This window comes from Mus caroli, unplaced genomic scaffold, assembly GCF_978045245.1.
Source record: "Mus caroli unplaced genomic scaffold, Mus_caroli_1 scaffold_2, whole genome shotgun sequence".
NCBI classification, from domain to species: Eukaryota; Metazoa; Chordata; class Mammalia; order Rodentia; family Muridae; genus Mus; species Mus caroli.
This window is the reverse complement of record NW_028227257.1, coordinates 54,244,230-54,258,317: the sequence shown is the minus strand read 5'-3', so window position 1 is coordinate 54,258,317 and position 14,088 is coordinate 54,244,230. Positions and strand designations below refer to the sequence as shown.

Sequence of the window (14,088 nt, the reverse complement as noted above, 5' to 3'; positions counted from 1 at the left end):
CCCAAACAATAAATTCAGCACCAGTTGATGATACAAGCCCACCTAGATTAGACAAATTATCCCAATTATTTTATTCCTTATGATATTTATAGCTACTTGTGGCTATTTAAAGCTACATGAAATCTGGATCATCTTCCTCTTGCTCCATCTTTCCTCCTCCCTCCCTCTGTCTCCTTTGTCTCCCTTTCTTCAACTCCTTGCTTTACCTCCCTTTTCCCTGTCTAACCACAGGCTTCTTGTTTTATTAATAATTAAATTAATTGGACATGGAAAAGCCTGCTACAGGTAACAGCAAGGTAGAGAAGTCTCAGTTCTAGGCAGCAGATGTTACCGATAGCACTGCTAGCCTTTGGTTGGTGAATGATAGAGGGTCTGCTCTAATATTCCAAAGGATTTCCCAAGTAGCTGCAAAGATACATAGAGCACTGTGTAATGGGTGCCTATTAAGGGGGTTAAGGATGCTTGAGATCATCTGACTTACAACTCCCTGGATTCTACAGTCATTGAGTTTCCAATCAGGCAGTCAGCCCTGAAGCTCCCTCTAAGCCTGGCTTCTCTCCAGCAACTGTTGTTCACAGAGCTTAGCTGAGTTTCTTTTCTTTCCTATGCTAACACAGATAAAACCTGCTTTTTCTCTTGTGTAGGTGAGCACATAGATTACTGTGGATATTCCGTTATTCCCATGGCTGTGGAACAAGACATGTTAATAGCTGTGGAACCTGTGAAAACACATACTCTCCAACTGGCTAATACAGACCCCTTGTATCTGTGAGTATTTAGGATTGCTGGTGGCTACAGAATGTGTGTGTGTGAGTGTGTGTGTGTGTGCATTCATGCATGCTTGAGTGCATGCATAAGCATACAGTAATGTGTTTTAAATGTAGATAAGCTCTAGGAAGAATACTGGATTCCAGCTAACTCATCTACCTGATTGACATTTCTTGCCTGATGTTTACTGGTGTCCTGGTCACTACTTACTGTGTGTCACACTTACCAACCAGCAAGATGGCTCAGGGCTGTTGAATGCCTTTATCTTATTTGATCTCCAGAAACCCATATGATAGAAGAGAGTCCAGTCCTGCAGGTTATTCTCTGATTTCTACACTTGTAGCATGTGTACATGATATATACATGCCTACACTCTTTCTCACACATATACAGTAAATAAATAAGTGAATTAATAAGTGTAAAAAAGGAAGCATTAACTGGAGAGTTGTAATATACTAGACACTGTTATACAAACATGAAAATAACTTTATTCTTGCCCAGACATTATGGATTATCTGCTAAGATAACTGTCTTAATAAGGTCACCTGTATGCTATCTGTCCTTTAATACTATGGCACTGCCTAATTCTCTTGTCAGAGAATCTTACCATGGTGCACAATCATGGCTTACATACCTGTATCCCTCGGTAGGTTTAAGCTCTATGGTTTTATGTTGTGATGTCTGTTTTCTCCAAAGTCTTAGTCTCAGTAAAACACAGTATGAGATAAAATGGATGTTTCTAGTACATATTCTTTGTCTAGTGTTTATTTTTCTATAACGTTAGCAAATCACTTATGTGTATTGAAGTGTATTAACTATCTGTTCAGTCCTCATGGTCATCTTTAAACATATGGTGGGTTACTTTGGTGGATTTTCCAATACTGGGCCAGCTTTGCTTTTTCTGTGTAAGCTTCATCTGTACATTCTGATACCACATAGCAGATGGCTATGATGCGTGATGGCTCACATATAGGGTGATGGCCCCATAGGGATATATGGAGCTGAAAAACTGCTGCTGCTTATAGTATTTGCATTTTAAGCCAAGAATTAATTACTACAAAAGAGTTAAACATTTTTTTTAGCAATTAAAAGGTTTATAAATGCTTGTTTATAAAATATAGAGTCATGTGCAGTAATATCCTTGACCTCCACATTCATTCACTAGCCTACAACTTTCTGTCCTGTATATACACCATTTCCCTTTATGTTAAAGGCCCTATGTCAGTGTGCTGGTTTCAACTGCTTACACTTTTTGTTTGTTTGGTTCAGATACACAAGTACTATCATTGTGCTATAGTCAGCTACCATGTTCGGTATTTTCTTAGTCACTGCAGTGTTGCCGTGAAGAGACACCATGACTAAGGCATATTAAAGAAAGTATTTAATTGAGGGCTTGCTTATAGTTTCACAGTGTTAAACTGAAAATGCAGGGAGTGTGGGGTCATGAAAGCAGGCATGGTCCTGGAGAAGTAGCTGCGAACTTTACATCTCGATCTACAGACAGCAGATTGGGGGCATGGGGTGGAAAGACATTGGCTCAAAGCCACCCCTAGTGACATACCTCCTCCAAGGCCATATGCACTCCAGTAAGGCCATATCTCTTAATCCTTCACCAACTGGAGCTGAAATGGGGGTGGGGGTGGTGTTTACATCAAATCACCACAAGTATAGTAGCATGCTGTATATGTTTGTAATGATGAATATCCCAAATACATGAGTGTGTAGTAGGCTATACCATCTATGTCTGTATAAGTATGCTATACTCTGTATTGTTTATACAATGACAATAGTAGCCAACAATGTTTCATATACTATATCCCTGTTATTAAATGACATGATTATATTATGTGTTTAATTTCCAAATTACAGAAGAAGATATAATTGTCACATTTTATATTGTAATTCTATTTCTATATCTTGGTTACTGAGTAAGCTGACAGCAAACAAGGGGATAGCAGATGTTTCATTTTCCTTGGGTGTATATACCAAACAGAAGGATTCCTGGATGATATGCTAGTTCTGTTTTTAATTATTTGAAGAAACAACACACTGTTTTCCATAATGGTTGTGCCAAATCCCATTCCTACCAACAGTTCAGAAGTGTTCACTTTTCTCAGAACTCCACCAACATTTATCATCTTACTCATACCAGATTCCAATTTTGTAAGATTAATACTTTTTCAAGGTATTACCTTGTTTTGTGTGTGTGTTTCTTATGTTACTGCATTGGCATTATGCATTTGGTGTTATTTGCAGGTTTTTTTTGTTTTGTTTTGTTTTGTTTTACAGCTATATTCTATTAGTTGAAGTATTTGCAGTAATCAAGTGGGACTTGGATGTGGTAGAGATGAGTATGTGGTATAGAACATAATTCCCAGGAACTTTCTATATTTTCCTGAGTGGGATATTAACTGGGATTAAACAGAGGTGTTTGATATCACTACTATACACTGCTGAACTAGCATAGTGTGCTTGAATTTTACCTAATGCAGTTAGGAGATGGATGAAAGCAGCCTAGGAGGGGAGATTAAAGCTGTAAGTGCCTATTAAAGTCAGAGAAGGGCCAGAAAAACAGCGTAGTGAGGAAAAGGATGTGCCAACACACCTGACAGCCTGAGGTCAGTCCTGGGACCCAATATTAGAGGTGAGAGCTGACTCCCACCAGCTTTTGACGTCACACATGCTATGATATGTGGACACATACATAGAAATACAGATAGACACAGAGACACAGGCACACACACACAGATAGACACAGAGACACAGGCACACACACACACATACACACACACACACACACACACACACACACACACACACACACGGGAGGGGGGGGAACTGACTAATTAATTAAAAAGGTCAGTTCTCTAATCATTAATTTAAGAATTCACCTTAGGGCCTTGGAAGAACAAGAACAAGCCCCATCAAAAATCAGTAGATTGAAAGAAATAATTACAATCAAGGAAGGAATTAATGAAATAAAAATTAAAAAATATAATGAATTTATGAAACAAAGAGTCAATTCTTTGAAACAATGAACAAGATCAATAAACTCTTAGCCAAACTAGCCAAAAGAAAGAGAACAAAGGCCCAAATTAATGAAGTAAGAGATGAAAAGGGAGATATGGCAGTAGATACCAGTGAAATTCAGGAAATAGTTGTGATATAATTTAGAACTCTTACATTCTATGATGTTGGAAAATCTGAAAGAAATGAATGAATATGTAGGTACATATAATCTACCTATATTAAATCTGGATGAGATTAACAGCTTATAGAGATTAATAAACAGTGAGATTCAAGCAACAACTAAAAACAAAACAACAGAAAAACCTCAACTAAACAAACAACATTTTCAATTAATAAAGTCCAGACTTGGGTAAGGCCTGTCGCTGAAGATACTACATACTTGTCACAAGACATAGAAATAGCATTGGTTCTGACCAGGAACCTTCCTCCCTGTTGGCTAACTTTCACAGTGGCAGGAGGTGCTGCGTAGGATGCTAGGGGAGAGCTTTCATCAGCAGTCTTACCCAGCTGGGATCCCTGTGCACGACTGGTGTGGGAAGATATGCCCAGGGGTGGAATAGTGGCATAAATGGTATAGGGGTAACCACAGCGGCTCCCTGAGATTATCTGTGGATAACGCAGAAACTCACAGCTGATCCACGGGCAGAGAATAGTGCCAGTGGATAGTTACAAATGGGACTTTGGCATCACACTTCCCTACCCAAGGACCATGGCAGAAGAGAGAGCAGGGAGATTGGAAGAGCCAAATGCTGAAGAGGACTGGGGTAAAATGGGATCGTCTTCTGGATGTGACAGGACTGCTGTGCTCAGGAGCACACAGTAGCTGTGCTTGCCTGCATAGGGTGAAGCTAGTTAACATTCTAGTATGGATCAGTGGGGGTGAGCCCCTCCCACTAACTAAGTAGCTATGGACATCTGATGTTTTCTGGGGAGAAGAGAGTCAATTTTCTTTAAGGATATGGCCCTTGGTAGGTTGACTGTGCTCCATGAATAGCCCCACAGCATGGAATATATGGGAAGCACAAGCTGGACTTGATGGGTTATTAAAAAAGGACACAAAATTAGGTAGGACTGGGGAGGTGAGGGTGGACCTGGGAGGAGTTATGGAGATGTGTGAGGAGGCGAATGTGATCAAAATGCATTGTATGAAAGTCTCAAGGATTAGATATATTACAAACAGTGCAGGCCTACAACTTTTTACCCTTGAACTCCACCAAACCTTTAAAGAAGAGCCAGCATGGATGCTTTCTATTCCAGACAATAGAAAATGAAGGAGGTGGGAAGCCCAAAGTGTTAGGGAAGGCATGTGTAGAACAGAGATAGGAGCAGAGGAGAGTTAGGCTTTTCTGAGGAATTCAGAGAAGCAGACCAACCGGTGAACCAGAAACTTTCTAACAAAGTTCTCATTTTCTTCTTCCAATTAGTAAGTGGCTGCTGGTGATCCTGAGGTAATGAGTAGATACTATGTAAATATCTTGTTTTCATCAAGGTCTTACTTCAGAGGTCTGCTGATAAAACCATTAGCATGCAATACTTTTAAATTTCCATTATTTCTTCAATATTGGTTAATTGATGTACTTTATTAATTATCCCTCCCTCTATGTGTGTGTGTGTGTGTGTGTGTGTGTGTGTGTGTGTGAGAAAGAGAGAGAGAGAGAGAGAGAGAGAGAGAGAGAGAGAGAGAGAGAGAGAGAGAGAGAGATGTGGATGCATGGCATGCATTCTATAGCACAATTGTGGAACTCAGAGGACAGTTTTGTGGAGTCAGTTCCTGTCTTTTCTCATGTGGGTTCTAGGGATCAGGTTGTTAGCATCTCACTGAGCTTGGCCTTTTATTATGAAAAATAATTTCCCCTTTTCTTCCTTTATCTGCTTATTCACTTGTAACTTTATATCAGTGTAGACTCACAATAGGTCATGACTCTTTAAAATAAATTTTGTTTGTTATTTATTTTTCTTAAATCATACAGCTAGATGGTCAAATTGATGGCTATCAGAGAATGTGGAGAAAGAGAACTTGGAGACCGTCCATTTCACCAGGGCCTCTGTCTGGTAGCAGGCGCAGAGGATAAAGCACTCATGTATTTATACTAGCTAAGAAGCACTAACCTGAGAGAGAAAAATGGGTGTAGATGATGCTGAAGTATGTTGTTTCCTAGCTGTTTCTGGAAATAAAAAGGGCCAGTTAGAGGTAGATTGGTCAATAAGGCTACTACAACTTTCTTTCTTAGTTTTAGCATCTGGAGGTGTCCACTGTTGGAGACTGAGATACACATTTAAGTAAATAGAAAAGGAGACTCACATAAATAAAGAAAATATCTAATTAAAAAAAATAAAAGAAGGGGAAAAAAGAAAAAGAAAGAAAGGAGACTCGGTATCGTTGTCCTGTCACAAGAGGGCAGCAGTCAGCCATTGATTTTTTTTTTTTTTCCTCTCAAGGCGTACAGACTTAAATTAATGTGTCTTGTTTTTTTCAGAGACTTCAGTACTACAGCTAATAACATCTGTATCGACAAGACCAAACCTCTATGGCACAACTACTTCCTGTGTGGCTTTAAGGGAATTCAGGTAAATCGATGCTTACTAGCTATTGGGATTATAGCACATAATGTTATTATGTTATGTCATGTTATTCCAGATTGACTCGCCCATGGTTTTCATCTCCTTTTAGTACTGATGCTTTTCTTGTATTTTGCTGACTTCTGTTTCAAGGCCGGGGGGGGGGGGGCGTGGGGGAGGGGATATGATTGCCTCTGGGTTGTGCTCACAGGAGTGGTCATAGTCTTTTGTTCGACTGGCTATGCACCATTAAATACACCTTAGAGAGAGATTGTCCTAGTATTTACATTCTGTTCTTGGGATGTGCAGGAGTATACTGGAATGGACTTAGAGTTGAGCAGCCATGGGTTTGAATATGGGCATAATCCAGCTTTGTTAATTTGAGTTCAATCTTGGCTTTATCTGTGAAACAATGTCACTGCTATTCAATGAGGAGTGCTTGCAGGGCATCACTTTGCTGGGACCTTTAGGCATTTGGGGATGGTAGCCAGCATTGTTATTGCTTGTCCAGGTGAGAATAAAAGGGTGAAGGTCTTACTGTGAGTAGTTTCTCAGAAACATTGACTTAATCTTAATGTCATAGCTTCAGTGCTGTGTGTAAGACCAGGACAGTGCGGTATTGCCACTTTCTCTCACAATTAGGAGAGTAGGAAGCGCAGAGAGAAAACCAATACTTGCTGTTTTCAGAACCACTCCTGTGTTTCTTTTTGTGTTCTTAATTTTAATTTCTAATAATTAAAAAACCAATCTACTTATTTTCATTATATGCCTGTGGGTGCTTTGCCTGCATGTGTGTCTGCATCACTTGGGTGTCTGGCACCCATAGAGGTCAAAAGAGGGCATCAGGTCCCCTGGGACTGGAGTGACAGACTGTTGTTAGCTACTCTGGGAATTGAACCCAGGTCCTCCTCCTCTAAGAGCAACAGATGCTCTTAACCACTGAGCCATCTCTCCAGCCCCTTAACTTTTATTTTTTAAATTAACATTCATTCAATAATTACTTTAGTTTTAGTGAGTCTTGTGATATATCATAGATTAAGAATATTAAGAAATAATTTTTTTGTCTTCGTGATTCAAAAGGAAACTAATAAGCATACTTTTCTGTTTGTTTGTTTGTTTGTTTGTTTGTTTGTTTTGAGAGCTTATGATCCAAGTGGCCTGGAGGGTCCTATCTGAAATTGTCACAAGCAGCTTAGGACTCAGTGACATAGTCTTATAGAAGCCCGTCAGGGTAACTTGGGATGTGTAGTCCTGGGCTTTTGTCATGGAGGTCTGGTCTAGGAGTGCAGCATTAATTTCTTGAGAATGTGGCTTTTTTTCAAGACACATGGTAGTAACTTCTGGGAAAAGTTATTGGCCTGTTTTAAATCTTCAAATCATTTGGATTGTCATCCACATTAGTGGGAATTAGGGTATTTGGAAGCATTGGTCAGGCAAATGCAATCTGACCTTGCTTGTAACAACATGCCTGTTTAGTATCATATGGTAAAGTGACACCCCTCTCTCTCTCCTTCTCTTTCTCTCTCTCCCTCTCTCTCTCTGTATATGTATATATGTATATATAGTATATTTTTGTATTATTTTGGATAGAGGCTTAAAATCTTCTTCTTTGGTTTGACAACTTATGTGCAAAAACACAGGTTTCTTCAATGACCTTTTGGCAGAAAAGTAATTTCAATGTTAGCAGTCCAGAAACCTTCCAATTAAAATACTAGAAAGTTCCAAGGGATAGTCTGTTTATGTGAAATTGAACATGTTATCCTTTTGGGATAAAGCTACTGCAATGTTTGGCACAACTCAGTTGGATTTTTCAGTCTGCTGTTACTGTTGAATTTAAACATTGCGTGCTAAGTTTGTAACTATGATTCACATCCAAGACAGTCTGTGGATCAGTTTATGGTTAAATATATAGTGTTCCCCAAGGACTGCTGCCTTTGAGTGGGCTGCCTAATGTTCTGTACAGCGGGGCGTTGGCAATGGCACGTCTTCAGTGTATAATTTGTTTGTGTTTCTGGAAGGAGATTTTTAGATGACTTGGAATCAGGAGGTACATCCAACTGAATCTTTTCTTTTGTGGCCCATGATTTTTGCCAAGGAAGAAAAAAAAATAGACAAAAAATTAAGGACAAAAGCAGATTTTATTTGCAGCATTTTGCTCCTTTGGTTAGTCTAATTTGCTTATTGAATTTTTCCCTAGAAGAAGATTATGATGAAATGCATAATTAGGTAATGTAGTCGTTTCTAAAACTTTGGTCTTGAATTATCTGAGAAATTTCTGAAGAAGACCATTCTTTTCCTTGAGAAGGAGGAGGGCGGGGTTTATTTTAATCCTAAATAATGAAGATTATAATATGATATCACTTCCCAATTCAAGTCTTACAGGTCAGTTCAAATACATTAGAGATTTCTACCTTTAACTCAGAGTCCAATTTGGTTGGTCTTTCCTGTTTGTAAAAATTTCCCTGCCTTCTTTTGGGGGGCATTTAATATCATTTATATATAAATTCTAATCTGGCTGTCTTTGAAGCTACTAGATGTTAAATTGCATTAATAACTCCAGTAAAACCTCTGAATTTCCTTACATAGCTGGCAGGCATTTAAATTTAAACATGGTGACATTGGTGGCCCCAGTTTTCACAGCAGTGGAGAAGTCAGTTAAGACTCAGAGTCTTGGGTCTCACTCTAAGCATTCTTTGCATGGGGACAATTTCAGAGTCTTGGGTCTTCAAGTGTTCTTTGTGTAACCTTGGGAATTTTTTTTTAACCTCCTAGTGCTTAGGTTTTTTCTTGATAAAAAAATGGAGCTGGTAGGGTGGGAGCTCTTTTTCTTCACAGAGCCTCCTGAGGCCAGCTATCCTGGAAACAGCTGCTGTTGGGTTAGACTTTATACAAGATGCTGCAGGGCTAAAGCTCAACCTGCTCCCCATCACTAGGGATCTCCTGCCTCTCTGGACGACTTGAATTGTAATTGCTTTATGGTTTTTCTATACTTGTTCAAATCAGTTGATATTCAAAGAAAAGTCATTTGAGGCAATTTAGTTAAGTGAATGAGTAGCTTTTTGTTGAAAAAAGAGGACTCATCCCCAGATGAGAGGGCTGAGCCATTAGATCAGATGGCAGGTGTAGCTCCCACTGGAATGATTCACCCCAGTTACTGCAAAAGCTTTGTGTGTGTGTCGTACAGTTTTCCCCTCTGTGGACTGATAGCAGTTTCTACTGCTTCTTGGGTCCAATACTGAAATGACTATTGGCATTTTTTTTTTTTTTAACATTCTTAGGAACACTTTGGCCTTAGTAAGCTGCCCGGAATGAATTGCCTGGTAGATGGAAATATACCCCCGAGTTCGGGCCTCTCCAGCTCCAGTGCTCTGGTTTGCTGTGCGGGGTTAGTGACTCTCACAGTGCTGGGACTGAGACTTTCCAAGGTAAGCACCGTGATGGTAACCTCATAAGACCTCCATGACAGCATCTGCTTCGCAAAGTCAGACTGTCTTCCTCAACACCAAAAAATACACCTGTCTTAACTGGAAAGGAAAAACCAACATCTGTGGGAAGTGTCTTAATCTAATATGTTCTGCCTGTGGTCGCTCACTCTAGTGTTGTTGCTAGTGACTGGCCAGCCAGTCAACAGGGCTGTATGACTGTAGTGAGGTACTCTTGGATTATATATGAAGCTTTGACAATATACATTCAGAGTAAGACATTTTAGGTTTCATAGTTGGGCCTGTTTTTGTTCTGTTTTTTAGTTTTTGTTCTTTGTTTTCACCTAAAACCTTAAGTACTGACAGGCAATGGGCAGGAAGGATAGAGAACAGTTAAGAAAGGAGCCAAGTATGTCCTCGTTAATACCCAGTATATGTGGGTTAGTCGCCTGGGTGTCCCGTTCAAGGAGGAAGTGTGTACCTTAAGGAGACAGAAATTCCACCTGAGGTCAGGAAGCCTTCACAAATTTGCATAAATCTCTGGTTTTCCAGCTTGGAGCAGTTGAGCTTAGATTTAATTAGTACATGAACATTCTGCTTCAGGTGAGATGTTATTGCAGGTTCTTTTCAACCAGCGGTTCTCAACCTTCCTAATGCTGCGACCCTTTAATACAGTTCCTCATGCTGTGGTGACCCCTATCCATAAAATTATTTTCATTGCTACTTCATAATTGTAATTCTGCTAATATCATGAATTGTAATACAAATATCTAATAAGGGGGAGATATGATATGTGACCCCCCCCCCAAAGGGATCTCAACCCACAGACTGAGAACCACTCTGTTAAACCCATGCGTGTAAACTGAAGTTCACAGATGGTTTGGGAATGACAACGTAAGAGGCAGACTAAAAGGTAGAAAGCTAGCCATATGATTAGTTTGTAAAAAGTGTGTTTAAATTTTTATAGTGAAAATTTTACACATGGGGAAGGGAGACATAAAAGAGAAAACTTTCCTTGCTATAAACAGGCTTTTTCATGGGATGTTTAGCTTGCTCACTGCAATAGTACTTGTTTTTTTGTTTTGTTTTGGTTTTGAGGAGAGAAAGAAAAAAATCTAGATGGGAGCTATGCCGTCTCTGGAACAATCTTTAATCTGATAGTTTAATAAGTATTTAACAAAATATCCAACACCAACAGTTAAAGGGAGAAGACTCATTTGGGCTCAGTTTCAGTGGTTTCAGGCCAGGATTGACTGGCTACATTACTGAAGATCTGTGTATGGCAGAATGTGGGACACAAGGCACAGGGCAGGATGAAGCAAAGACAAGGAGAAGGGATAAGAATGCAAGACATTAGATATTCAGCTTAAGGTCCATGCGGGACAGAATCAGTAGGATGTGGGCACTGATCAGGTGTGAGCTAGAGGCCAACAAAGAGTCAAGGATTCTGTTCAAGTTTCTGAACGTGATGCCTTGCAATAGGCTTCTAAATGGCACTCTGGCCTGAGGTGAAGCTAAGTGTTGGGTATGAGGAACCTAGGCAAACAGGGCCTAGGCATACAGAGTCTAGGCATACAGAGCCTAGGCATGCAGAACTACTCAATCTTTACTTGTGAACTAATTCTTCTAACTGCCAGGCTCTTTTGAAGATCATGAATAATATAACTAACTCAGTTTTTAGAGAGGATCTCTTTATGTATCTCAAGCTATCCCCCAGTTCACAACCCTCCTGCGGGTGAAGTTTCCTCCTGCTGGGGAAGACATGCATTATAGCAGAGTAGAGGTAGAGACAATCAGGGTTCAGCGCTGGGGAACAAGTGTGAGCGAGGCCTGAGCCCTGTTGTTGTCTACTGAAGAGAAAGAAGAGTTGTCCAAGAGGTAGGGAAAAGAGAAAGGATGAACGGCATAGACAAGGAAGACAATTCTTCATGATGTGAGTGGCAGGGTCAGCTGCTACCAAGAGGCCAAGAAGGTAAGGCCTTTGTAGTTTCCATGTCATATACCAGGGATGGGCTGCAGGCTCTATGGGAAGTAGGAAAAGAGGAGTGTTCATTAGATATGAAAGTCCGTCGATGCATACAAAAAAGGGATGGCTTTGTCTAGAGGGAGGGCTGAAGTCAAAGACTTCACTTTTATATAATTAAATTTATTATTATTATTATTTATTTTGAGACAAGGTTTTTCTGTGTGGCTCTGGCTGTCCTGAAACTCACTCTGTAGACCAGGCTGGCCTCGAATTCAGAAATTATCCTGCCTCTGCCTCCCAAGTGCTGGGATTAAAGGCGTGCACCACCACTGCCCAGCAATTAATATTATTTTTAATGCCTAGTCAAGTGCGGTGGAGAGAATGGGGCAAAGTGTTTCATTTTTATTTTTATTTTTTTAAGGGGAGGATTGGTAAAGCTTACTATTCTTTTTCTGACCCTTGATATAACTATCTGAGGGAAAAGCAAAAAAATATAAAAGAGAACACTTGAACTTTTAGAATTCAATTTGGCTCTCTCTATCTCCCCACTTAAGAAATAGCAGATGTGTATATTTAAAGTACTGTCTGAGCCCAGTGCTCTTACCCAGAGGAAGGGCATGTGCACCATCCTACTTCCTGATGCTCTACACAATCCTGACCGCACACCTGCCGCTCATATTTGTTACGGAGCAGAATCGTGAAGAGGGGTTTGCTGGTGGTGGTTGTTGTGTTCTCTTGCTAAGATAAGACACAATCTTGACTGAAAGAAAATGGTATAATTTTCTCAGAGTCTTTAAGTGCCAACTCTACATGTGGCTCTTAACATCATCAGAGCACAAGAATTCAGTGGACTGTAGATATGAGATAGTTCAAAATCTTCCTTTGTATTAGCATTTCCATTAGTACCCTGGTGAGAACCACATAGTGCACAGAATAAAAATGAGCTCAATAAAGGGAGTGTTTATAGAGTTACCAGTTTGGGGAATGGTCTAGGAAGGGCTCCTGGGCTAGATGCCACATGGTTCAGGAGCAGCTTTGGAGCCTCACTGTTGAAGTCTAGCAACAAGGGAATGAATGCTAGGGTAACAGGAATGGGAATGACAAAGAGGGTTGTGAATGGAGAAGATGTCTGCAGAGGGCCATCTCCTGGGGCCAGAGCATACTGGGGGAAGCAGGGGCTGGGGAGAGAGACAAGGATAATAAGCGTGTTTCCTAAGGATACCAGGGCCTGCAGGGATCCGTGACTGAAGCTATTCCAGCTATTCACATTGAATAGGTCCTGTTTCGCTGCACTCATTATAAGTAGATGTGGAAATTATTAATTCATTAATAAGCTGAAGTTTTCTGGGTGGAGGCTAGTGCAACAAAATGCCCCCTGAAGCTAGACTCCAGAGAGTGGAAGTTATGAATGGCAGTGGTAAGTGCTAGCAAAGCAGGCAGCACAGTAAAATACTCAGGGCAAGGGAAGGCATTGGCTTTCCTGAGTTCAGGATGTCAGAATGAAGGTACATCCTCTCTTTCACCATCCTGTACTCAGTCTCTGAAGGAGGGAAATTAAGAAGCATAAACACAAGTTCTATCTTTGATAAACCTGAAACCACAAAACACAAAGATGGAAAGTGGATGAGAGAATGGTTGCATGACTTAGCAGAAGGAAGAAAGGTCAAAGCTAAGTGCCATGGGGAGGAGACATAGATAGAAGCAAGCTGACTCATCCTAGTCTCAGGGAAGGATAGAAAGAAAGCAGGGTGGAATGACAGGGTGGTGTGGTGTGGTGTGGTATGGTGTGGGGCAGTGTTCTTTTTTGAAAACTAGTTAGAACCTTGAAGCTCTGTCTTACCTGGGACCATCCCAGCCTATGTGCACCGAAAGGTCCCTGGAGAAACATGGGGTACTTTCTGAATTGAAGGACCCTGATCCTCAAGATAGGCAAGGCTGCAAATGGATTTGGTAACTGGGAAATAACATGCTATTTTGCTTCTGAACAGTGAAGTTTCTAGTTCTCAATGCTCAGGTCAGCTTCAGCACACTGGCAGCCTTGTCATCTCACACCTTAGCAAGAGTACCAGAATGTACTCGGAGGGAATGTAATGGGCCCATGACATGCAGTGTGATCCTGTCACGGTGATTTCCAAAGCTTTGTGATTACTGACTCACTCTGAACTATGGTAAGGCATCTAAGGATAGTCAGATTTTGGAAGAAAACATCTCAAATAAAACAGACAGAATAAAAAGGAGAACACAAGGATGAATAGGGTCAACAATGCTGATAGGAAAGGAGACATTGTGTCTTCAGACTGATGAGACTATGCTAAACTAAGTGCCTGGTTAAAGAACAGACAC

The 14,088-nt window shown here is 40.5% G+C and overlaps 1 protein-coding gene across 5 annotated transcripts in view; it reads left to right on the top strand.

The window, feature by feature from the left end:
* Galk2 (galactokinase 2) overlaps window positions 1-14,088 on the top strand; it is a 141,185-nt gene that overhangs the window by 26,344 nt on the left and 100,753 nt on the right. For all 5 annotated transcript variants that reach the window (XM_085834498.1, XM_021156374.2, XM_021156375.3 and 2 more), the window contains 3 exons: window positions 645-768; window positions 6,276-6,366; window positions 9,636-9,782. In XM_085834498.1, coding sequence (XP_085690624.1) covers window positions 683-768; window positions 6,276-6,366; window positions 9,636-9,782 — 324 coding nt within the window. In that variant the 5' untranslated portion in view covers window positions 645-682. The remainder of the gene's footprint in view (window positions 1-644; window positions 769-6,275; window positions 6,367-9,635; window positions 9,783-14,088) is intronic.